Source organism: Aulonocara stuartgranti (assembly GCF_965226115.1).
Source record: "Aulonocara stuartgranti genome assembly, chromosome: 20".
In the NCBI taxonomy this organism is placed as follows: Eukaryota; Metazoa; Chordata; class Actinopteri; order Cichliformes; family Cichlidae; genus Aulonocara; species Aulonocara stuartgranti.
The window spans coordinates 6,153,207-6,178,296 of NC_138956.1; the positions used below are offsets into that span (position 1 = coordinate 6,153,207).

Consider the following 25,090-nt stretch of genomic DNA (forward strand, 5'->3'; position numbering starts at 1 on the left):
AATCTGGCCTGATTAAAAATGCAAATGGCTCAAAGTCATTGATGGAGTTTACATGTTGTTTATAACATTTAAATGATTTAATTACATGGAAAATGAAATGGTGGGATGTGCGATTGATTTTTGTTCTTTCCTTTTTCTTTTTTTTTTGGTTGAATATTCTCTCATGCCAGGAAGAGAAGGTAATGATATTAGTGCTCTCTGTTTCTCTGTTTCTGTCTCCATCTCTGCCTTTCAGAAACTGCTGGTTTGGTTCATCGAACCAAGAAAAGCTGCTTTATTGTTATCACCGAAAACATTTTATCTTTGTCTTAGAAGCACCTACTGTGTTGTGTGGGCAGAGACCTTCAAAAATTTAAAGTGTTTCCTCCTACAATGCATCATTTTAAAAGACCACTATATGATTTATAGCCAAGAAGTGACACGCATTCTTTTGTTTCCTGATGCTATTTTTTTTTTAATAAACAGCAGTGTAGATTAGCCACCTGAGATCTTCAAAGACAGATTTTAATAGTCTAAAGGTGCAATGACATGCTGTACAGCCTGTGGCGACTTGTTAATGTACGTGGCATGCTTTGACATTTAAGTTTTGATTCCAGGAAGGTGTTTTCCCCCAAATAATTATTTGTAACATAACATGTAAAGACAGGAAACATACTAATTTATCCCAAAACCTTAGGATAAACACCTCTGTTTCTGTACAGTAATATGGTATGTGTTGATTGTGCAGTTATTCAAATTAATAGATTGTTTATCTCATGTACAATTTTGAGTGTGATAGAAAATTGAATGAACATGATCGGGCAATATTGAAAATTTGACAATAAAACACAAAGAAAAGGCAAATCGATGCCTGAGCATCATAACCTTTCCCTGCAAGTTTTCTTGACTAGTCTGGATGAGTAACACTAATTAAAAAAACTGATTTATACAGCAAAATCCAAACGTTAGGCACAGCAGAAGGTCAACAGCTTGTCCCTTGAAGTGGATCATCAGCTGCTGTTTGGAAATACTTTAGATTTGTTGCAAGTGATGTCAACCGAGAGCAAATGACATGCAGAGTCCATAGGTCTTTGTGTGAACTGCAAAGCAACACATCTAACTCATTCAGCTACCTGAAGTTACACCACAAACTGTATAATGAATGCGTGCAAGGCCAAGAAAAACAATGCGGTGGTTGCTAAGGTGAATCATCAAACGTGAGCTGAGATGTTCATAAAAGCCTGTACAGCACGTCAGGGTATCGATCCATTTCAGAAATACCAAATGACCACTAACCATTCGCATGTGGCCAGAAATAAATTCTCAGAGAGCAACAAAGGCTTTGAGAAAATGGTCAACTGAATGGATGAAAGATATGTTATCCACTCATGCAGTTATTTTCTTAAAGTGGCTTTAGGGATAGCTCAGTAGGTAAAGTGGTCGCCCCATGATCGGAAGGTCGGCGGTTCAAATCCACTTAACGGCTACCCTGAGGTACCCCTGAGCAAGGTACCGTCCCTACACACTGCTCCCCGGGCGCCTGCTTAGTGGGCTGCCCACTGCTTCACTGAGTGAATGGGTCAAATGCAGAGAAAAACAAGTAATTTCCCCATGGGGATCAATAAAGTATCCATTATTATTATTAGAAGTTTTGCTCACGTCCATCATGCAGGTACACATGAAGGTGAATAAACAGGTTAACTTAGGCCTGACTAACACCTTATTTGTCTTTAAAGATTTATTTCTTAATTTAGCACAAGTAAAGGTGAAGGCGGTTGCCTGTTGATTTCTTGTTACGTTTTGGTGCAATTTTTTTCTTCCAAGATGCATCGGATTTTGTTGCATAAGGATTTAAAAAGCAACGTAGTGTTTACATGACACAATAAAAACACTTTTGTCAGTAGAAATCAGTGAATAACAAATAACCGTGATCTCAATATTGATAAGCTTGCAGTCCGGCTGTCAGGGTGTACATGTTGGAGTGTAAGCAGCAAGCCTGAAGGTAGCAAGCCTACCTTCTTGCCAGTAAAGGTTTCAGAAGACAGTATTTTCAGACTGTGTGCAGTTTGCACACTACCAGTACAGGTTAATAGTTTAGCGTACTTGAAATATGCTTGGTGTTTTTGCACCTTTCACTTGTGGTTAAAAAAACAACAGAAAAACCCTGCTAGCATGGGTTGGACGTCTTGTAGGGGAAGGAAATTGACTTTTTCTTTGCTGGTTTGGTTTTTGTTTTCTTTTTCAGACAGGTTACCTGAAACCAGGGTTTTTGTTGTTAATGTTGCGTTTTTTGTGTGTTTTAAAAAAAAATAAATATATATATATATGCACTTGTCAGCCACAACATTAAAACCACCAACAGATGAAGTGAATACATTTTTTTTCTTGTGAAACACTGCGCCCTGGCATTCATGTGGATACTACTTTTGATCCGTACCACCCACCTAAAGTCAGGTTTTAACAGCACTGTTTAATCCTGACTTTAGACTTGGTTTAATCCCAGCCAAGGTGTCAGATCTCTCTTCCAATGGATCAAACCTCCACAGAATGCACCAGAAAAAAGAGTTGCATCCAACCTCCAACCACCATGCCCATATGGGTTAGAGTTGCTCTGTGAGGGGGGATCCTCTGAAAGCAACTTTTTTTTCTGTTTGGATGCAAATCACCTAAACCACTAAAAAGGCACATGGTTTTAACGTTGTGGCTGATTTGTGTACACGCCTTTACTGAGGGTTTTATTAGGGTATTTATAGTCATATCAATTCACAGCTGTTATGGAAAAGTTTTACTTGATTCAGTGTGTTTTTCTTCCAATAATAAAATTTCTGTGAGTGGGAAAGAAGGTTTTTTTTTTAAAATGTTATTCATATGAGGGGGCCACATGTTCAGTTTTGATGTTGATGGGTAGAGTTGTTTCCACAGCTCTGTTTCCCCACCGACCTTGCCAAATGTCATCAGCAATGCCGTTTTTGAATGCCTAATGTAGATGTCAACATTAAGCTGTAAGCAGATGTGAAGTTGTGAATTGTAGCTTCTTTTTTTTCCGTTTAAAGACTTTCCATAAGAAGACATACAGACCTAAAACTTCGTGTTGACAGAACAGGATCAATTCCAACTGTGTGTCCGAACATCAGCTCAGCGTGTTGAAATGGAAAGTATGCTATCGATCTGTGTGCATTAGAGCTCTACTGTAACACGAGCAGTGAGTGGCAGAACAAAAGAGGCACTGTGTGTGCCACACAAGAGGAGACGTGAAGTACAAAGAAGGCCGCTAACTTCAGGCTGTCTGTTGGCATTTCATTGTTTACCATCTTGAGTCTGACCGGTATATAACGTATATTTGTGTTTCGTGGAGGAAATTTAGTCGCTCACGTGCATCTGGATCTGATTTCGAATGGTTTGAACTTTAATTGCCTTGGAGAGAGAAAAGTTATTCAGGTGGGTGGTATCAAAATGCTTCAAAAAGTATGACATGATATGGGCTGACTTAAGAAAATACAGAAGAAAGCCAAAAAAAGACTGCTGTGATAAAGGTCAGGCAGCGCAGTTTACATCCTGAAAATCACATTAACAAACACCCCCTGCACGTTCACAGTTCGAAAAAGCTGCTCACCTAAATTCATTGCAACTTAAACGTTATTCACAGCATCAGTTATATTCTTTCGAAATGTTATCCCAAAGCGCATTTGTTGTTGGTGTCAAAGTCATCATTGCAGCCTGCTTGTCTAACAGCATACTGAAACCACGTGCCCATATGGATAAGAGCTACAGAAAACAGTCTCGCTGTAACTGATGCTCCTGTGATCTGAGCTGTCACAAAGTTTACGTTTGACTTTTTGGTGATCTCCTTTAACATAATGCAGACACAAAACAGCTTCATTCACCTGGTTTCAATTAGTTAAAAATCTACAGTATTTAAAAAACAAACACCCAGTTTCTCATAGTCACTTGCCTCCAAAAACAATGGATCAACCCTGAAAGGTTGTTGATGTAGCACTTTTCTCCTTGTGAGAGTAACACTGACCGTTGACCACTGCTTATTCGAATGAGACCATATCAACCAAATAACTGATGGGTCGACTCTTGAGACTGCAATTTCCAACAGTTTAGACACTTTGTACACTGTAAATGTCTACAAATCACTGGATATTGTGTATTTTGGGACATGGCTGTAATCTCCATGAGCTGGTCTCACTCATAACTGGATTGTCTCATAAGGCTGGGAGCCATACATCCTGTGTTGATATTTCTCCTCTTGCAACTCTCCTAGGACCAGAACACAATTATTCCTTTGTGCCACGCAGTACAGTATATCACATGCTGCACATTTCTGCTAGAGGAAACACAGTGTTGTGTTGTTGCATATGGCAATATGATAAATAGGCCCATGCTTTAGACTATGAGGATAGAAGGTCCTCATAGTCTGAGCACAAGTGATTGGATTATATTGTAAACAAAGTGGGCTATACATTGTGTGATATAAATATTTTAATCCTAATCCTGAGACCGAAGGATTTAGGTTCTCTAGTACTTCCACGTCTGAGATCACGATCTTTAGCTGGAAAAGGGGAGTGCTCAATCCGGGTCAGGGAGGGAGGAGTTGCTTCTGCAAGTGGGGGAGTTTAAGTGTCTTGAGTGAGAGGAGTGGACAAATGGATTGGTGGTCTGTTGTGGTAAATAGAGAGCTGAGTGTGAAGGCAAAGTTATTTATTTACTAGTCAATCTACAGGCGTAACATCGCCTATGTCCACGAGCTCTGGGTACAGACTAAAAAATGAGATTTCGGATACAAGCGTTAAAAATGAGGTTCCTCCAAAGGATAGCTGGGCACTCCCTTAGAGGCATTCGGGTGGGTCTCAACGCAGAAACACTACACCTTCACACTAAAAGTAGCCAGCTGAGGTAGTTCATTTTTCTGGCTAGGGTGCCTGCTTGATGCCTCCTAGGTGAGGGGTTTTAAAGGCTTTCCTACTGGGAGTAGGCCTAGGGCAGACCCTGGACACACTGGAGAGATTATATCTCTCGGCTGATTTGGCCTCGGTGTCCCCACAGATGATGGAGGAGGACGAGGTAGGTCTGAACATCTTTGCCTAAACTGCTGCTTCCATGACCCAAACTCAGATAAACGATAGAAAAATGAATGTATGGCAAACAAATTGAGGATAAAGACCAATATTCCTGGTTTAACTGAACAGTCTAGCACAGCACAGAGGCGATTTTTCAAAATGAATAAACTATAGGGTGTGAAAGACAAAAAAGGCAGCAGTGCATTGGATGTGAAGACAAAGATCTGTGACCACATCTGAGAAGACAGAGAAACAGTCAGTGTCAGGGCCTTTGCAGTAACTGCACTGTTCAACTGTACCTACACACGATGACAGGAAACGTGGCGGTGACAAGGAAAACCCTGAGATGCCACATGGAGGGGTAAAAATAGGCCACTTGGCACGAGAGACGGTAAAAGAGGGGGAGGAGAAGAATCAGAAAGAGAGGAAAATTGGTGCACATTCTTCTTGTAGGGACTTTCTTCTGCAAGCCCGAGATAAGAAACTTAACTGTTGGCAAGTTGTTAGATCAATCTCATTTTTCGCTTGTTCCTTTTCAGAGAGAGAGAGGCAGAAAGAAAAAAAAGATTTTGTTTCCTCTAGTTAAACAACAAAGGAACATTGAGCAGTGCTCTGTTCTGACTTTACAGTCTACACCTCCTACACCTTCACTGTTCGAAAAGCTGCCCACTTAGACACATTACAGCCTCAAATATGTCATACTTACAAATATGTCATACATACTTCTTAACAGTGTCAGTAATAGTCCTGCTAAATATTGACACAGGGAAAACCCACATTTCATGTTGGGTTCAACACTGCTTTTCACACTCAGGTCGATGACAGGGTTAGTCTGCAGTGATTCAATTGACACAAACATAGTTGCACACTGTACTAGAGCTTGACACTGGAAGAAAATAGCGTTGCTTTGTGAATTTAAAGATCCTTTAAGGGTAAAGTGACTATAAAGTGTACGATTTTACAAGAGTTTTTAATAAGGTCACCCAACAGCCACTTTCATTGTCTTGAATCGGCCCATTCAGAACTCTGCTCTATTATACGGTGCCGGCGACTTACAGATACACACAAGGTTGTCCTTTGGCTTCGGAGCAACGAACTCCTCAGGTTATGCTGGTACTGAGATCAGGCCACGCTTGTAAACGAGCCCTTGGCATAACATTTACATAGTCACTTTCAATGCAGAGGGTTGAAATTGCACAAGGGGATAATTCAGCTAAAACCCTGTCCTCCTAAACCTAAACTGCCCAAACCTAGCTGAGTAGTTTTTAGTGTTTAGTTAGAAATAGATGCAAAGTGGGAAAATAAAGCAAATCACTGAGTAAAAATAAAGTGAGCCTTTTGGGTGACTCTAACATCCTAGTGCAGATTTTTATCACTCTTTAAAAGAGGACCCTTATCTCCCAGTGTCTAATATTTCCACTCCAAGGACACCTTGTGTTTATCTGTTCAGCATCTGACAGAGCAGCAGTATTTGACGGCATGGGATAAGAACCAATGATTTTATAAAATCAACTTAGCAAGCACAGCAGTCCTTTAAAATGTGTTACATTAAATAGTAGATTGGAGATGACATTTGCTTCAGATAAACAACAGCTAAACTACTCGTAGGGGTAAATTTCCATAGGTATACGGGCAGACTGAGGGACAGACACGAAAACTGGAAAAAATGTGTTCAAATTGAGTCATCTGCGCACAGTTCATCTGCAACCTTTGACCAGCAGACGTTGCCAAGTGCAGGTGTGTCTACATTTCTACGAGTGGTCGCAGTGTGTACATGTGTCAGCTGAGCCTGTTCTCACTAGGCCGCTGTCTCTGATCGAAGTCGTAGGACCCGGTCATTCAGAGTCCGCTCTTGGCCTAGAGGAATGAAAAAGGATATCTCCTCGTGGCTGCTCCTCCTCTGCATATCTGCTCATTCATCTGGACTGTTCATTAAAGGGTAATTACCTGTAATTAGTGAATTATGTCGCTTTAATGAAGATGTTGAAAGCTGCTGGTGCCAGAAGGGTTGGCCTTAATTCTGAGTGATGTTCAAGATTAGCAGCAGACAGGAATTCAATAGCAGCACAGAGATTAATGAAATGCTAGCATGTTCTTGCCTGTGCCATAGGTGGCTTGTATTATGTTTATATTTCACATTAATTTTCAATTCCAGTGGCATCCACACCTGGCTCTAGAGGGCAAGTACATGTTGCAGACTAATAGGAACAACGATGATGAAGCTGTGTATCTAAGTACGTCTGTGTGTGGTGTCTATGAGAGCAACTGTAATGCTTTGCTCTAATGTGTGCTGTGCTGAGTGTATGTGTGTGTCTGTGTGTGTGTGTGTGTGTGTTCCCTGGCGGCGTGGTGAGTGTTTAATCTGGCCCGGTGGCGTGCCGTTGGCCCGGCTAATCACAGTGTGTCTGTAGGAGTGCGCTGAGCCAGGGGAGCACGCCGTCGCTAACAGCGCCTGACAGACTCATTAGAGAGACCTGGCACTGAGCTCGCAAGGCGCACGCACTCACACACACACACACACACACACACACACATTGAAACACTTTGAAACACACACAGTGGGAAAGGCACTCAGGCTCAACTGCACACACATCAGGCTAAATTCACACACTTACACACTTCTTTTTCTTTCTTTCTTTTTTTTTGATGTTCTTACGCTCTCATTCATATAATTATCCATAGACAAGTGTGTGCTGTCTTTCTTTCACACACACACACACACACACACACACACACACACACACACACACACACACACACACACACACACACACACACACGTTCTCAGTGCTCCACGTGTGAGACAAGGCAGGCAGTGACCCCTCGCAGTTGCAGCCCAAACACAAGCAAGAGCTGAGAGGGCATCTGGGAAAAGAGGAGGGAGGGGGAAATGGAGGGTGGGAAAAAAGCGAGAGGAGGCGGAGTAGCCGAGTGAAGAGCAGATAAGGGAAGGGTTGGATGCAGCAGCGTTTTCTGTCATTCATGAGGTTTAGAAAGGCAAGTAACATTTTCAGAGGCTAATTATCTGCAATCAGATTACGTGCATCAAGTGAAAAGAATTTAGCGCTGTGTGAATATAGGCCACATTTATAGCTACTGTAGATCTCAGAAGGGTTAGATGTCTCGCCTCTCTTCTCTTCAGAGTGGGAAAGTTAAAGTAAAAAATATTAATTTTAAGACAGTGGGCAGAATGACATTTGGGGAAGTTTGACAAACTGCTTTGAAAAAAAATTACTCAAGACTTCCTTCCCTTGCGCGCACAGCGAGGTTAATTGTAGCTCAGCTGCAGCAGAGCCAAGTGGAAACATTAGGTTGAATAACAGGTGAATGCAAAACAGGTCAATACGTGGTTGAGTGTGGGCCTGCCAGCTGTTCCCTCCCTCCGCTCTGCCACCGCACATAGCGACACACATGCATTAACATGTTCATGGTTTGCGCATAAGAAACGATAGGGAGAAAAGACAAAAATGTAAACAAGCAACAAAAAAAAAGTCATCGATGTTTCTGTATTTATCTTTCAAATGAAATCAAGTGAAGCAATTGGAGTAAAGTAAATAATACAAATGCAGAGTCGCTGCATTAAAAATAAAACTGGGATTTTTCTTATTAACAAATAACAAAAGCAGACTAAACCCAACATGAATTCATTCTTCCAAGTCTTTGCTCAAAGTCAAATACAACTACGTCATCTCTGAGACTTGAAGTCCAAGCTACTGTGCGTGTGTGCCGTCATTTTCCACTGGTGGACCATTAGATAAATGCCGCTTTATTCCAGTGTTCGCTCTCTTCCTCTCCACTAAGTTCAGAAACCAAAAGTTGCTCCACATCGAATAAAACCGCGCAGTACGACCCCGACTTCCCCTTCAGTAAAAACAGGGATATAAAGCATAATGTAAACACATTAATGAACTGTGAAAAATGTGCTTACATTTGGAGAAATGCTAAATCATACTTTTGACACCTGATAACTCTCTGAGAGGAATGTCCTTCACGAAAGCAGACCCTAGTGTGTAACAAAAAAACTCCTGCCTTCTGTCTCTCTCTCTCCTGCTTGTATGTGTCAGTTCCTCTCACTTTCTCAGTAGCTGTTATCCTTCACTTTCATACACTGACATCCTTGTCTGGATTTTTAATCTGGCCTAGTAACAGACACGAGTTTTGCTGACAGTCTTGTTTCACCTAAAAGCCAAATAAAACTGTCTTTAATTTTCTCTACCACTCTACCGTATAACAGAGCAAATCTTCTCTCTCTCTCTCACACGCGCATGCTCACACACACACACACACACACACACACACACACACACACACACACACACACACACACACACACACACACACAGAGTCTTCCTCAAGCACAAGGCTATGACATTGAGGGAATGTGATGTGATGTATTGTAGTGAATAATGTATTCTGCAAGGATTGTACAGAGCGCGTGGAGCAGATGGCAGCAGGTTGATCTCGATGTGTGTGTGAGTGTGTTTAATGATGGCAGCGTGTACATGTGTGATGTGTGTGTGTGTATGTGCGCACGTGTGTGTGTGTGCTCAAACAGAATGGGGGAGGAGGAAAAGGGCGGTAGGGAGGGAGAGTGGGGGTTGTTGCATATGTGTGTCTATGTGAGCCTCCTTTGTGAGATAAAACATGCAAATGGTGGATTATTTTAATGCAGTTTTTTTCTAGAGCCCTGAGCCTTAATCCCTAAAGCAGTTGAAATGAAAATTGTATATGTTTTCTTTCAAACTCTCTCGCTCCCTCCTTTTTTTTTGGTGTTTTTTTTTTTTGTTTTTATACATTTTTTTAATTCCCTGATAGGAATTTACAACTACCAGCTGTCTAGGAACAGGATCCTTTGCGCATTAATTTCTCTGACGTAGTTACAGCCAGAGACTTACAGCTGGAGAGCATGGAATTGACTAAAGCTAGTCAGGCCTGACCTGATCTGTTATATAGTGGAAATAACATGGGTGTGATTTTTCTCCGATTGTGCGGTGATAAAAATGTTGAATGCAATAATAGAGCATAACACGGTTTGTCACTCCACGTGAACAGATATAAAGCATGTGCTTTTATAAACACTTGCTAACACTTACATATACGTACGCCATTGCAACTGGTGTTTTAGATGGTGTCTGCTAGCCTGCTTTTCTGATATGTCGCTGCTAACAGCTAACATGCTTTTTTTTAGCATCACCCACACCACAGATGCAAAAACAGAGAAAAAGCCACGAACCTGGTTGTTGCAATTTCTCTGAAAATGTTTTTATCAATTAATCATTGCTATCCGGGGGAAGAGTTTTGCTGAAATATCAAAGCTGAATCAGAGCATACGAGACAGCAAGCAGAAAAAAGCTTGACATTCTTGGCTCTTTAATTGCGGGGACAGTGAGCATAATTGAGTAAATGTATTTAAGTATTTGAGTGAGCTGATTCTGGCTCTCTGGGATGGTTGATATTGTACTTAGGAAGAATGTTGCCCAAGGCAATTCATTAGTGGTAAATAATTGAGAGGCTCGGATAGTGCTAAGGTGAAATGCCTGTTATTATTTCATGGAGTTTGTGTTCTTAGGGCTCTTCAGTTTAAGACTATTAAAAATGCACAAGCCTTCCCACAAATTACTCACTCGAAAGATTCACAATGGGTGCTAATGACTAACCATCCATCTTCCATTGTTTTCAAGCTCTGCGGAGCTGTGTCGCCGCATCATTATCAATTCTATTTCTGCTTTTGCTAAAGTTCTTTCATTTCTTAGACGCTGTTTTGTTACTCTTGTGCTTTTCACTCATTTAGTTTCAGGTAATTAAGGCACATCAACTGCAGCAGGATGCATGCAGAGACATTTTGTCTCTATCCCTAAATGGTAGCATCCTATAACCAATCAATAGATGGATGAAATTGAGCCATATGAACAGGCTATACACAGTTTAGGCAACTGCAGATTTGGAAAATAAACAAAATTGGCACAATTTCAGTGTTTCAGTGCATCTGCACCTATCTTTAGATGTGGTCGTGTGAATTTCACCTGTGCTCGTAGGAACTTGGTGTTCAGCTAAGTTTTTCTTTGCTGAAAGTTTTTCTGAAATGTTCCTTTGAAGCCGGCTGTTTTTTTTTTTTTTTTTTTTTTACCCCTCTGTGTTATTTGTGTCTGTGCATACTTGAGAACCCATGGACTCTTATCTGGTAAAAATTGTCACCTTTGCGTGTTGGTTTTCTGGTGATGCAACTTAAAGGCCACTGAGGTTTTATTTAACATATTATACACCCACACATCACCACGTGACAACCAAGAAATGGTTGAGAATCTGAAGGCCTAATCAGTTATTCACAGAAGTCTGAGCTCTTTGCAGTAAGAGAATGATATGTATAGCCTTTGGTTTGTGGTCTGGACACGAAATGCAATTGTCCCTTAATAAATCGGCTGTTTTATCTATTTGTATTTTATAGTGTTTAGCAAGTTGGTAAAACCTGTGGTTGAATGTTTCTTTTAGCTATATGAGCAGCGTAACTTTTTATGGGTTATGAATGAAGAAATAAATGCTCTTGACACGCTGGTAGATACGTTCACAGCCAGGCGAGGATGAATCCTCATAATACCAGATATATGTGAGTCCCAACGCTGCTAAATTTCTCCACTTTTTTTTAAAATTTCACATTATTTTGCATGTCAAAGTGGACCTGTTGCTTCACTTGCTGCCTCCATTCTGCTGTTGGTGTCCCTTCACCTATAGTATAGTACAGTACAAGTATGATCAAATGTAGGAATTTTAACAGCGACTTTTTGCCATATATTTTTATGCCTCTGATTTCTGATGCATAACGAGTCTTGCATCTTCCCAGTTCTTGATTGCATTAGCTGAGGCCATATTTCTAATGTAAATTACATTAGCTCACGTTCACAGTTGTTCATAACCCAGTTACAGCTGTGAGCTGTGTGCACTGTATGTGAAGAGAGTGTAAACTGCGCTCTTGCCACATTCCTTTGGTGCACCAAAACTTGTCTCGCTGCCAGCTTTCACTCCTCACTGTCTTGCCGGGGTTTTTGTGTACATGCTTGTCAGCGTGTGAAAGAGAGCAGGGAGGTTGGCATGGGGAGGAGGCGTGTTCGAGGTGGAGGGTATGTCAGCTCATTAACCTCCATTCTTCCCGTAGCACAGCGCTGCATGTCACTGTGTAATTCTCATGTCGTTACTCCTCCCCCTCCACGCGTGCGCGGCGTACTAGAGGAAGAGCAGGGCAACCGGAGAAAGGGAGAAGGAGAGAAAGGTTCGCGACAGAGGGCGGGAGGGCTTGACATGTTCCCTTTACAAATGCCCTGCTTGTACCTTGCAATCTAAAGCCCTGTCGTCTCCTTTCCTTCTCTGCTTTTGTCTTCTCTTTCTCTTCTTTTTTTCCTGTTCGCTGTCTCTCTCTTTCTCTCGCTCTCTCTAACCACAGGCCCGGTACAGTGTGGGTGAGCGAGGGGTTAGGCTCCACACTGCCCCCTCTCCGGCCATCAATCCATCTAGGAAAAGACTACCCACTGCTGTGGTGAGATAGCCAAGCCCCCTTATTTTTTCCCTAGCCGGTTGATTTGGAAAAGTGTACCTCAAGGTTCTATCCTGGGCCCTGGTCAGTTCTGGAGGCTTTATGCTGAGATGAAATTGCTCTCCGTATTTATGTCGAGCTCCCTATGAGAACCTTCACATATATATTTTATACACAAATGTGTGAACACATATGTATCATTTATAGTGTCTCTATTCAAAGGCAACCATTTTACTGGAATCTATAAATCATGTCAGGAGTTTCTTAATTACGGTATGTGTGAAAACATGAAGAAGGTGCGAAATACGCCTCGGTAGTTGTTATGATCAAGTCACATGGTGATGTGTTATGTTATGATCAGGTCGCATCCAGAGAGACACATTAACTCTAAATAAAGTGCCTTTGACATGTTTAGAGTTTAACTTTACTTTTTATTTAAAGATCTCATGAGGCTCTTTATAACAAAAGCTGTCTTTTTGACAGAATATACCAAAGTTCTTTCTAACAGACCTTGTTTTTTTAATGCATAGCTTCATTTCATATGAAATGTTATCTGTTTACTTAACTCTGAGCTAATAAGTTGTTAGATATTGTTGCTGATAATCAATATTACTTCCCTATCTAGTCAAGTCAACGTGCTGTGTGTTAACCTGTCTATGTTGCATTGCTTGTGCTATTCTAAAAGGTTGCTTGAAAGCGAACACAACACCACCTTATTGTCAGGTGTTCTCTTTGTTTATTTGTTTTTTGTGCTAAATGTTTAAATCTGTGGCAACCACCATGAAAATAGATTGGTGCCTTTCCTACGCTCGTAATGATTTATTTTAGTCACTGACTGAACAGTCAAACTTTAGACTTTTTTTTTCTCCCTTTGCTCTTTATACTTCATTCTATGCAGAGGCAAGAGAACAGTAGATCGCAATGAGATAACCAATTATATGCTAGAGGAAACCAGACTTTTTTTTTTCCTGCAGCAGTTATCTGATGTTGTGGTGAGCAGAAGCAAAGGGCTGGGGTAATGTGACATTCACTCTGCCCTTTATCTTCTCTCATCACTGTTTACCCCAGTCAGTTAAAAGTGGCTTGTGCTCTGCATCCTCTCCTGCTGCCAGAGAAACCTCACTGACAAAGACTCACCTAGTGACATGCACATACTGTACGGACACGCATACTGTGCACACACATGCACAAACGTGCAAATACACATTCACACCACCACAGACAGCGAATGTCAGGTAGTCTGGTGGGATAACTACTTTCCTCTCGTTGTTAAGTATAGCAGTACAGTACTACAGCACCTGCTAGCTGCTAGTTGCATGTGATGCTGTTGTGCTTGATGCTAGGAAGGTGTTTCCCAGGACTGGTTAGCCGACAGGCCGTTGAAGGCTACCACAGTAAGCTGAGGGAGGCCGTGTGGGTGGCACCTTGGTCTGACATTTGAATTCTTCTGTTATACCTCTGCACATGCGCTTGCACGTGGCTCATTTCATGGCTGTGACCTCTTTTGCACTCTGATACATATACTGAACAGACAGACAGATACTAATCAAGGTTCATACAAGGGGTGGAAATCATTGAAAAGGATAAATGTTTAACGTATTGCTTTAAGGTTATTTTTCTCAAAACTGGTTGGAACTGCAGTTGAACTGCTTGCATAAGAAATCTATAAATACTAACCGCGTACTTTTCTAGATAGAAAAATCATATAAATAACTTGTGAGAGCCTAAATAATTTTGTCTTTCAGCTAAAATGAAGACTGCTGGAGTTGGAACTGCCACTCCGAGTCTGAGCATGTTGTTACAGGTTGATCTGCCGGTCTTTTTCATGTTTACCCTCTGATGGAGCATTTAGTGGGACATGACAACGTGCTTGAAGTCGAAAAACAACTACTACACATCATGGTTGAAATAACGACCACATCTTTTAGTAGCTCCTGTAAAGTCTGCAAAAAAAAATTCTTTTGTTTGTTTGTTTTTTTACAGGAGAGACCGCTAGCTTCTTCAGCAACTGAAAAGGATAGCAAGCATTAGTTAGCCAGGTAGTTGACTTGCTAACTGCTTGACTTGTTGTACACTCGTCGTCCCCCATAATACAGTTGTGGTTTACATACACTCATGATCAGGATGAACGTCCTGGTAATTTTTGGCTTTTAATGAGTTCTTGATGATTTCTAACTGTTCCTTTGATTGTACAGTACAGAATAATTGTGGACAGTATACATCTTTATTGACTATAAATTAGATTTTTTTTCTCAACCACAGAGGGTTAATGTATACATATAGCCCCCATACTATACGGCTAATTTTCCCAAGGCCCCAACCTCAACCCTGTTGAAGATTTGTAGACTGGGTCTGTGACAGGAAACCAACTAATTTAAATGAACTCTGCCAAGAAGAGCGGTCAAATTTCCAGTCAGAATTATGACAGAAGCTTGTTGATGTATACCAAAAGCATACGGTCGAGGTACAACTTGCTAAGGGACATTTGACCAAATATTAGTAGGGGTGTATATATGTATGTGAGCCTGCATGTATACTTGTAGAATTAAGAGAAAATCTAAAATGAGTTTGAACTTGTGCATGTCATTAAAGATGTGTACTGTACAATAATACCATTCTAGAAAAAGAAGAGTTCAAAGACATCATTCAAAGCCCAAAATTGCCATGACACTCATGCTCACAATGAGTGTATGCAAACCACAACGGTGCACAAACAAACCATACGTTGACCATGACGTTGACACAGTACAAACATGCTTCCTCGAACAAGGTGGTCCTTTGAGCGAATGCTTGCGGGTTTGTTTATAAAGAAAATCAGTTGGCTTTTGAGCTACAAACTTGCACCAAAGGACATAGTAAACAATAATACTCATGCAGACTGGGAAGTGAATTGATGCTGAGTAAGTACTAAGACTCAGAAAGTGCCTGGACAGTTGATTAAAAGAAGGATGGATCCATGCTTTCATGATCACACCAAATTCTGTGCCAACCACCGCTGGAGGCAACAAACCAGGCAATATTTGTCTACTCTTCTATTGTCAAATGGTCCGTGCAAATTGTAGCTACAGTTTCCTATTCTTAGGTGATCGTGTGGTCTTCTGCTGCTGTAGGCCATCTGCTTCAAAGTTGAGTAGGTTTCTGAAATAATCAGACCATGTTCAAAGTCACTTAAATCACCTTTCATCCCAATTCTGATGCTCAGTTTGAACTTCAGCTGGTCATTTTGACCACATCTACATGTCTAAATGCTTTGAGTTGCTGCCGTGTGATCGGCTGATAGGATATTTGTGTTAATGAGCAGTTGAACAGATGTAGTGGGTGAGTGTATGTAGCAACATTATCTCTATTTTGTTCTTCCTTGACTCCTGGAGGAATGATTTTCTCTGAAGGAAAGCACCACAGATGAGAGGCGTGAGAGAGAATAAGCAAAAAACCAAAACAATAAGAAAAATGTTTTTCTGAGAACTGACGCATACTCAGATAAGCGTGAACTAAAATGAGATTTTCCACTTAAAAGCAGTGACACACTCATGATGGATACCTTTTGGCCACGACGGATCATTGCATAGGTTTAAATCTCGCTAATTCTGTGACACAGAAACTCTGCGGCTGGTGCACAGAAAGAGAGAGACGCAGAGGCTGGGGTGTTAGCACGAACGTATGGTAACGTAGGATATACCGAAGAGAAAGCTGAATCATGGTTAACCTCATTTCCCATACAGTAAGAATGAGTTAGCCTTCTCTAACAGTAAGCATAAGCTGAATAGCTGAATGTACGTAACATTTACCTATTTCTTTTTCTAACCTTAAAAAAACTACTTTATAGTTTTGCTAACCCTACGAAACATTACAAAAAGCATTGGCAATGACCCTAATGAGGTAACCAGATAAATTAAGCTTCCTGTATGTATAAAATGAGCAAAACATCTTAAAAATAGGAAATTCCCCAGTGCTTATGCTTAGCTCATTATGAACTTTTTTAAGATACAACAGTGGAAATGCAAGCACGAGGTACTGTAAGCTTCTATTTGACACAGCACGGTTATCTTATGTTTGGTTTTGCCTTGTGTACCTGCATTTGGAACAAAAAAAAAAGATCTTATCTGACTTTTGAAAACAGAAAACAGGAAAAAAAGAAGCAAAACATAAAATTTCATTATATTCTCAAAATCTGTCAACCTGATATTTCCATTAGAAGGTGTGAACTACATTATCATCGCCGTTGAGATTTTTATCGTGCCGTAAACTCACCAAGTCACAGTGAACCCAAGTTCAGGGTGGAAACAAAGCCTTATTTAGCATCAACCGACCTGTCTCCCCACCCACCTCCACCCCCACCCTACCCCACCCTCCCCACTCCCCCCACACCCCTTCCTCCCCGCGCAGTCTCAATCTCCCTTCCCACCTCTCACCACCTTTGCTGCTAACTGTTATTTCTGTTTTGTGGTTGCTCCAGTACAACTGCAGAGTAGATGAATGGGAGCTTTGTGTGTGTCTGTGTGTGCGTGTGTGTGTGTGTGTTTGTACGTGTGTGAGTGTTTAAGTTGCTTCTGGTGGGAAGGGTTCATTGTGTTTCACTAGCACGTGTTGTTTGACTAGTTATGAGTTGATGGATTGCTTAATCAGTAACAATAAAGCCAAATATTTCTTAAACGGCAGCCGTGGGAGAGGTAAGCAAACATGTCTTGTGATGCTTCTGAAACTCTCCTTTGAGGAATGCAACACTAGAACAATTCGTGCTCTCCAGTCCTGTAAACAAATACTATGTAAGATGGCACCAAGCCAGATATAACTCCCAAAAAAATTCCATCAAAATCAGCTGAGATATACAAGAAGCTGCTTGTTGTGTCAATATCTGACCATGCTCTGTGTGCTCCACTGACCAGAGCACAGTGTGTTCAGATAAACATAGCCTGAGCTTTGCATATGAAAATGAACCATGCAGGTGATAAAGGTGAGGGTACATAAGATGCGCGGCGTTGTGGATGTGACCCTAGTGGTGCTGCAGCTCACTCTGCACATGCACGTGTGGGTGTAGTGTGTTTAGTGTGTGTGTCTGTGTGCGCAGGATCAAACTCTCACACCCAGGAAGAGGCCCTGTTTCCCTTATCTAACGACAACAGAGCATGTGTCGCCATGGCCACAGGCTGTGCTTTTTATGGGCTTTGTGTGTCTTTGTGTGTATGTGTGTGTGTGTGTGCCATGTTCATTGTTTGCCTATGTTCATTGTTTGCTTGGGGCGTGGCGCAACACCAGAATTGTTACTATAGTGTCTTTTCTCTTCGCTGTTTCTCTCTCCTCCTCCTATGTAACTCTGAAAATCTACAGCACTTTCTTTCTTTCTTTCTTTCTTTCTTTCTTTCTTTCTTTCTTTCTTTCTTTCTTTCTTTCTTTCTTTCTGTCTTTCCTCTGCATCTGTTTCCCTCTACTTTTTTAGTCTTTCTGTCTGTCATCCTTTGTGGCTTTGAACCAGCACTGACAAGTCGGGCAACATCAAATCCAGAGCCACATTGTCTCAGGTTCAGGTTCCTACGGCTTAATTGAACAGAGGACTGGTGAGAGAGAGGGAGAGAGAGAGAGAGAGAGAGGGGGAGAGGGATGTAAAAAAGAAATAAAGAGAAGAGGGGGAAGATGAGGAAGAAGGGTGCTCAAACAGGCATACATATTGCATGAGCCCTCACCACCACCACCACCACACCCCTTTCTTCACAGAATAGCTGTGTACTGTTCTGGGCTTATTAATTCCACTCGGTGAGAGAATTATTTTTAGAGACTTGGTGTACTGGCAAAGGCTTTTAAAGTCACAAATATTACATATTCTGCTTATAGATTCTCTTATATTAACTGAAAAAGTAAAAAAAAAAAAGTTGTTTCGGGTTGTTCTTTAACATGATAATGTATGGGGGGGGGGGGTTCTATACAGTTTTTCCTTTCTGAATGCTTTTACATACATTACAAAGGTCTGTAGGGTGTTGATTGCATAAACGTGCAAAGTTGCCGCCGATATCTGATTGTATCTGCGGCCACTGGCGTTGTGCTGTGATATTTAATAAGGTGGTAAACCCCAGTGGGCGTAATGTTCTATGATAATGCAGTTCTCCTGTCATAATGAAAGAAATAATAGGGAAATCTCTCATGTTTGTCTATACTGTATAATTGGTTTGTTCTTATCTATACTTATACATATTTTAACAACATTAAAACTTTACAGCTGACATAGATCGTTCTAATGTTGTAAATCTATAAGTTTATTAAGTTTTGAGCAGTTTATTCTGTACCCATGGTTAGTAATGTATAATTTGATATAATGCATTGCATATGAAAGCTTAGTATGTCAGCTGAATGAGACATTTTCCCTTTAAAGTGTAGCTGGAAAAAGAGACAAGTAGCATAAAATTCCTCAAACTAATTATATCCCAGTATTTATTTATTTATTTATATTCTTGTGACTGACCGGTGACACATGACCTATATATGTTGCTCATTTCTACTATGTGGGCTAAATGTTTAGTACTAAATAAAAGTTACATGCCATATGTGACGGGGGTTTCCTACTCTTTTTGACAAATGTACTGCCTCACACCATTTTCTGGAAGTGTCATTAACTTTCACTGGGAAGCCAGTTCAGATAATGCCATATGCTATTTAGCATATCCATGACATCACTGCACCGTATTTGCATTCTAGCTAGTTCAGCCAGCTGTTTGCGTCTCTCCTACTCTCTGTGCTGACATATACTGTATTTTCATACAGGCAAATTTCCAATAAAGCTCTTCTCATTTACATATTTCTGCTTATGAGACAATGGAACAAGTGTGAAATAATGACAGGAAGGTGACCAATTAAGACTCCCTCGTTAACAGGCAGCCGATTCCAAGATGCACTTCTGCACTGCTGAAATCCTGAGTTTTATAACCTTGACATCCTCTGACAAAAATTACCATACACTTATGTTACAGATAATGCCAATTTGGATATATTTACATGCAAAGTGATCACTTGAAAGGAAGTAAAATGGCTCAGCTGCGGTGCGGACGGTTGAATGTGCTACTGCCACTCAGCGAGCGCAAAGAGTTGTGCCTGCGGCAGAAAAGCAAGAGCTCGTGCTCATGGGGCAGCCCTGCAGCCCAGTAGTAACATAAATGTACTTATGTACTTTTCACAATTCCTGCAGCCCATAGAGACAGGCTTGTAATAAAATGCTTAATGAACCGAACTTGAAATAAACGCAGCCGCTAATATTAGCAAGCATGTGATTGTGTATTTGACATAATTACGTCCAGTTGTGTAAATTCAGCCAAATTGTTGTGATGCTTTGTAGCTTTTGACATTTTTCATTACTACAAGGTGATTTGTCTCTCTAATCACTGAGCAGTTTGGGCGTTACACAGACACCCAGAGCAGTTGAACTCCACCCCACCCTCTTCACAAACAGATGTTTCCTAGAAGTCTCGTGTTGTCCGTCAATCAAACGCGATCCTCGGCGGACTCTGTAATTCTGCCTCCAATTCCGTCATCAGCTGTCTCAAAAATATAAGATAAAAGATCCCAGCATTGTATTGCCCCATTACCACTGTGTAAATATTACATGTTTTCCCTGGATATGCTAGTTAGCATTACTTCCACCTTGTGGCTTCATTATTTTTGAAACGCTCGATGATTGCACGGCATGACCTAGTTCTGGGACTCTGTCTCTCCGTCTCTCTCTGTCACTGTCTTTACTTTCTCACTTCTCTACCTAATTTACTCATTCTGTGTGTCTCTCTTTTTTTATGCCCTCTCTACAGCTCCACCTCATTTTCTTTTCACACTGAACCTGTCTACCTCCTTTTTTTTTGTCATTTATTCATTGTCTTTCTCCATTTACTGCCTCAGCATTGCCTTCATCCTTTCAGGCTGCCTCTGTTCTGCCTCTGTGTTACTCATCCTCCTTCTCTCCCATGTATGCATTCTTTATTTCTCAATTTGTCTCTCTTCCACAGCCTATTATTATTTTTCTCTGTTCTCACCCCCTCTCCTTCCCCCCTCTCTCGCTCTCTCTACCCCTCCCTTCTTCTCCATGTTTTTATTCCTCTCTACCAGCACCACGTGTGCCACGGAGGGAAACATCGCGAGCAGTGGTCCCTGCTGAACAATTACCATGCAAAGCAATCCAAATAGAGATGTTTGCCGAAAACAACATGTGTGTAATTACTGCTTAATGAGGCCCTTGTCTCAGGCAGAATGCCCAATTAGACTGCCGATGAGAAAGTGATGCCAAGGCCCGGTGAAGAAAGAGAGAAAAGATGGGGCAAAGAGGAGTAGGCAGGGAGACAGAGAAGTGGAAGTAAGGAGGTTGCAACATGGAGAAAAGGGTGTCGAGGATGAGAAACACGGGGGGAAAATGGAGCAAGGGGAACATGAGAAACTGTGAAAAAAGGAAGGATGTGGAAAGAAAGATGGAGAGACTGAGGGGAAAGGGGAAAGATGAAGAGAAAGGGGAATGAGAGAATTTCTGCGGTGTATATGTGGAGTAATGGCAGAGTTGATAGCATTGAGCCGAGGATAAATTGGCATATTAAGTGGGAGAGTGAGGAACTGCTAAGGAGAGCTATCAAAAGGAGCAAGAGGAAAGAGCTTTACATTGCAGTCTGTGGGCAGCCATGTTGAAGCACAAAATGGTTGACCTTTCTGGGCAGTTTGAGCCTTTTTTTGGTGAATATTGCATTATAGATGTAATTGGTGGAAATAAACATTATCTCACTTCATTTGTTCCTTCAGAGCAGGGCAGAAACAAACGCCGTCGAGGATTCGCTCTCGAAGAATTCACGTGGCAGAGTTAGCTGTAATGAGAGCCGTGGCGGCGTTCGCGGGGTTGAAAATGCCATTGTTCGCAGTCGCTTTTTATCCGAGAGAATCTTATTCTGAAGAAGCTCTCGGAATGGCTTTATGTCACCAGTGATATCAAAGTGGATTTCAATGGAATGAAATTGCTCAGTTAGGCGATGACAAGAGGCTTTCATGTGCGGAGTGAAGAGTTTATTGCAGCTATGTCACCAAGGTCAACATTAGTTTGGCCCTCTCAGCGAGCGGCAGTCACTTCCCGCCGCAGTTCGGTCAGATGATAGACACCGGCATGCTTGATTAAGCAAATTAGCAGCTTTAGCATGTGGCATTGAACAATTATCAGTTTAATGTGAAGATGAGATGTCAGGGTTTTTATTTTCCAGCTGCTGGTGCAGTGATGTTGGATTAATCATGTCAGGTGTGAACGAGGCTTAAATGCACCTCTTGTGTCAGTTTCATGTTTTCGTATGAATTTAATCATTAGAATAACCAAGTGAATCCTCGCCTGGGTTTCCACAGTATGCATCATTAGCCAAGCATTGCCCCGAGGCAGGAACTCATTCCCCCGTCCTTTCTCCTACAATAATGTACAGTAATTTCTCTTTCTCACCACTCACACGCTCATTTGCTTCGACTTTTTCCTGTCTACAAGCGCAGATATTAGATTTCCCCCTCAGGAATTCTGCCCATTTCCGTCCATTAGTCTACTTATTTGGTCACTGTTTTTGAGCAGGTATGATCCATTTGCGTCCACTCATATCCAGTGCGTGTCTATTTTTCAAGGCTTTGGCCGCTTTCGTTGCCGACACAAAGCAGACCACCCGAAATGAAAAGGGCCTCCCATATCTTCACATCTGAGGAATTTGACATGGAGCGCTGTGTAGTTTGATCGTGTTTTTTCTCCTGTCTGTTCCCGAGTCAACTGCGCAGTCATATTGCAAAGAACGGCCTCCATCAACAAACAAAAAAAGGGAGCTTTATTTGGCACATTGAGTTTCTACGTGTACGTGTGTTCACGTGCAACACTACCCGCTCCAGTCAAGGTTTTTTCTATTTGCCGCAAGTGCGCGGTGACAAACCTTGATGCCTTTGGAAGCCAAGAGCATTTCACAACGATGCTCTCCTTAACGTGGTCACAGCTTTTCAGTCACCTTGGCAGCACACAGGTTCCGTTACCGAGCCGTTTGTGGCGGCTGAATCTTATTTCCGCTTGAGCTAAAAACAGAATCCGTCTGTGGTTTTTTTCTTTATTCGTAGCGCACTCATAGTTGATCTCGATGGGGAATTTAGCTCAGTAACATGCTAGACATGAAGGCTAGCATGTTGCATGAAACTCTGAAATGGTGACCCAGTGTTGCTTCCCAGCATCCCCGTGGGTCAAAAGTAATTTGTTGTTATGTGAGTCCTAACCCCATGACAAGCAATGTTTTGGCACCTGCAGCAAGCGATCCTTCATTGCCTGATTAGCTCAAATCTAAAGACGCAGCATGCCCTCATTGTGCTACACACACACCAACACACATGTACAAGCCTCTAAGCCACGCACACTTTACTACAGTAAGCACTCACAGATTCACCCGCACTCATTCTCTTTCTCGCACACACACAGCACAGCCCAGAGGGAAAAGCCCATCTCTCATCACTTTGCTCATGTAGCCTAATTACCGGCCCGCTGACGAAACAGTAATTACCCATGCTGCCATGCCACCACGAGGTTTAACCAAAGTGACAAAGTCATTAGTCTCACACTTCAGGCCACCCATAAAGAGCTTTTCCTCTTTAGTACCTCTTTCACAGACCCACCACCCTTTTTTAAAAAAAAAAAACAACCTCTTCTTGCATACAATGTTTATTTCTTTTTTTCTTTTTTCTGTTCACAGTTTGATGGTGACAACATGTACATGAATGACAATAACCAAGAGTTTCGGTCACCAAACCAGGTAAGATCGCCCACGTCTTTTCCTGTAAGCCCTGCAGACTTAAATAAATAAATGTCTGAGTAAGCTGATGTCACCCTTTAACAAGAAGAGTTTATGGATTGTTATGTTTGGGTGTAGACTGGAAAATGTGAAATGTACACATTTCTCAGTGAAGAAAAGTGGAAAATGGACAAACAAACCATGTGGTTAGCATGAGAGGAAAACACAAGTCAAAAGTGATGTGTCGCCTTTTTACCGCCACTGTTGTGGGCACATTTCCAAGTTATGCTCTTGTCTCTGTGGAAATTCTGAACATTAATAAAAAATGACTATGTCCACCAGTTTCTTTCTCATAGGCCTGCATCAGAAATGTTTCCATCATTTGATGTGACAGTCAGTGTGTTTCACAAGGTTTCAGATCAGATTTAAATATTAAATATATGATTGGAAGGTTTGATTCTTAATAACTTAAAAGTTACATTTTTTTTTATATCTATTTAACATCAGATGGATTAATCCATAAGCCCTCACAGTTTCGGCAACATGTCAGCCCACTGAACCAGACAAAGCAGCAGTAATAGTTTACAATAACAAGCTAGTTGGATCTCTGGTCCCACTCTGGAGCATCATGGTCCCAGTCGCACATAGACTCAGTGAATAAGACAGGATCGGTGCTGAGTGCTCCCAGCTGGTAGATGGGAACACATGGCTGGACATATGGCAGAATTCAGAGCTCCAGGATTTGTTGATCCAGCAGCAAGGTCTTCATGTCCTGACAAAACACGATGAGGTGGAAGCTCCACATCAATTAGCGCTTTTCCAAATAAGTCAGGCCAAGGACAGCAGGATCCATACACACCTTCAATCACACACAGACATAGACACGCACACACTGTTTCATATAAACATACTCGTTTACTGTAAAAGGAAGTGACACGTTTTCTGACACAAAGTAATTCACAAGTTATAAGCTCACGTGCAAGAAGCTGTGTAGTTTCAGTCGTGTGAAAATCGTGCACTTTCTAATATGGGCAAAGCGCCGGTAACTGTGAAAGCACACTGAAATAATGCATTGCCCCCATAAGGATCAGCATAACCATCATGACTATTAAACCACTATCCCAAGATTAAGGGTCAGTTCACCCACTTTGCAAAACATATCTTTTTGCCTATTCCTTTATGATGCAGAGAGGCATTTTCCCGGATTTTTAAAAAGAGGAAGGCGCAATGAGGTCTAACAATTCGGACAGGATCCCACCACAATCTAGCTGCTGCTGGTAAAGATACACATGATACACTGATTGGCTTGCTTGAGGTGGAGGACTAGGTGCACAAAAGAGTCCACATGGGATAATAAAAGATGAGCAGTGAGATTTATAGTACACAGAGTGGAGACAGATTGATTTGAAGTAGACGGGCGAAAAGATGATTGGACTAGAGCAGTGATGTCAGCATTGAGTTTTACAACACGGGAAAGGGGAAGCGATGTGAAGAATAGACTAGCAGCCAAACACCTGGGAAATGGATAGATGTTCAAGATACATCTAAAACTTTTTCCTGGGTATTCCAGATAATCTAAGATTGATGCTTTAATCTGTTTTTCAAAGTTTGCTTTAAATTTTTTTTTAATCTTGTTTTGTAAATTGTGTAACTGACCCTTTAAAAGTTAATGTATTTATAACACCAACCCCTCCCAAAACATGCCTCTACTCTGACAGCTCTTTGAAGAAGTAAAGATCCGGCAAAATGCCCTCACTTTCTAAAAATGTGCTTAG

General features: G+C 41.5%; 1 protein-coding gene across 9 annotated transcripts in view; it reads left to right on the top strand.

Moving 5' to 3' along the window:
• The window catches only part of LOC309697314 (TOX high mobility group box family member 2-like), an 81,130-nt gene that overhangs the window by 16,558 nt on the left and 39,482 nt on the right, over positions 1-25,090 (top strand). For 5 of the 9 annotated variants that reach the window (XM_082519145.1, XM_082519146.1, XM_082519147.1 and 2 more), the window contains 2 exons: positions 12,481-12,573; positions 23,277-23,336. In XM_082519145.1, the coding sequence (XP_082375271.1) occupies positions 12,481-12,573; positions 23,277-23,336 (153 nt within the window). The remainder of the gene's footprint in view (positions 1-12,480; positions 12,574-23,276; positions 23,337-25,090) is intronic. The other 4 variants (XM_082519149.1, XM_082519152.1, XM_082519153.1 and 1 more) reach the window with 1 other exon arrangement.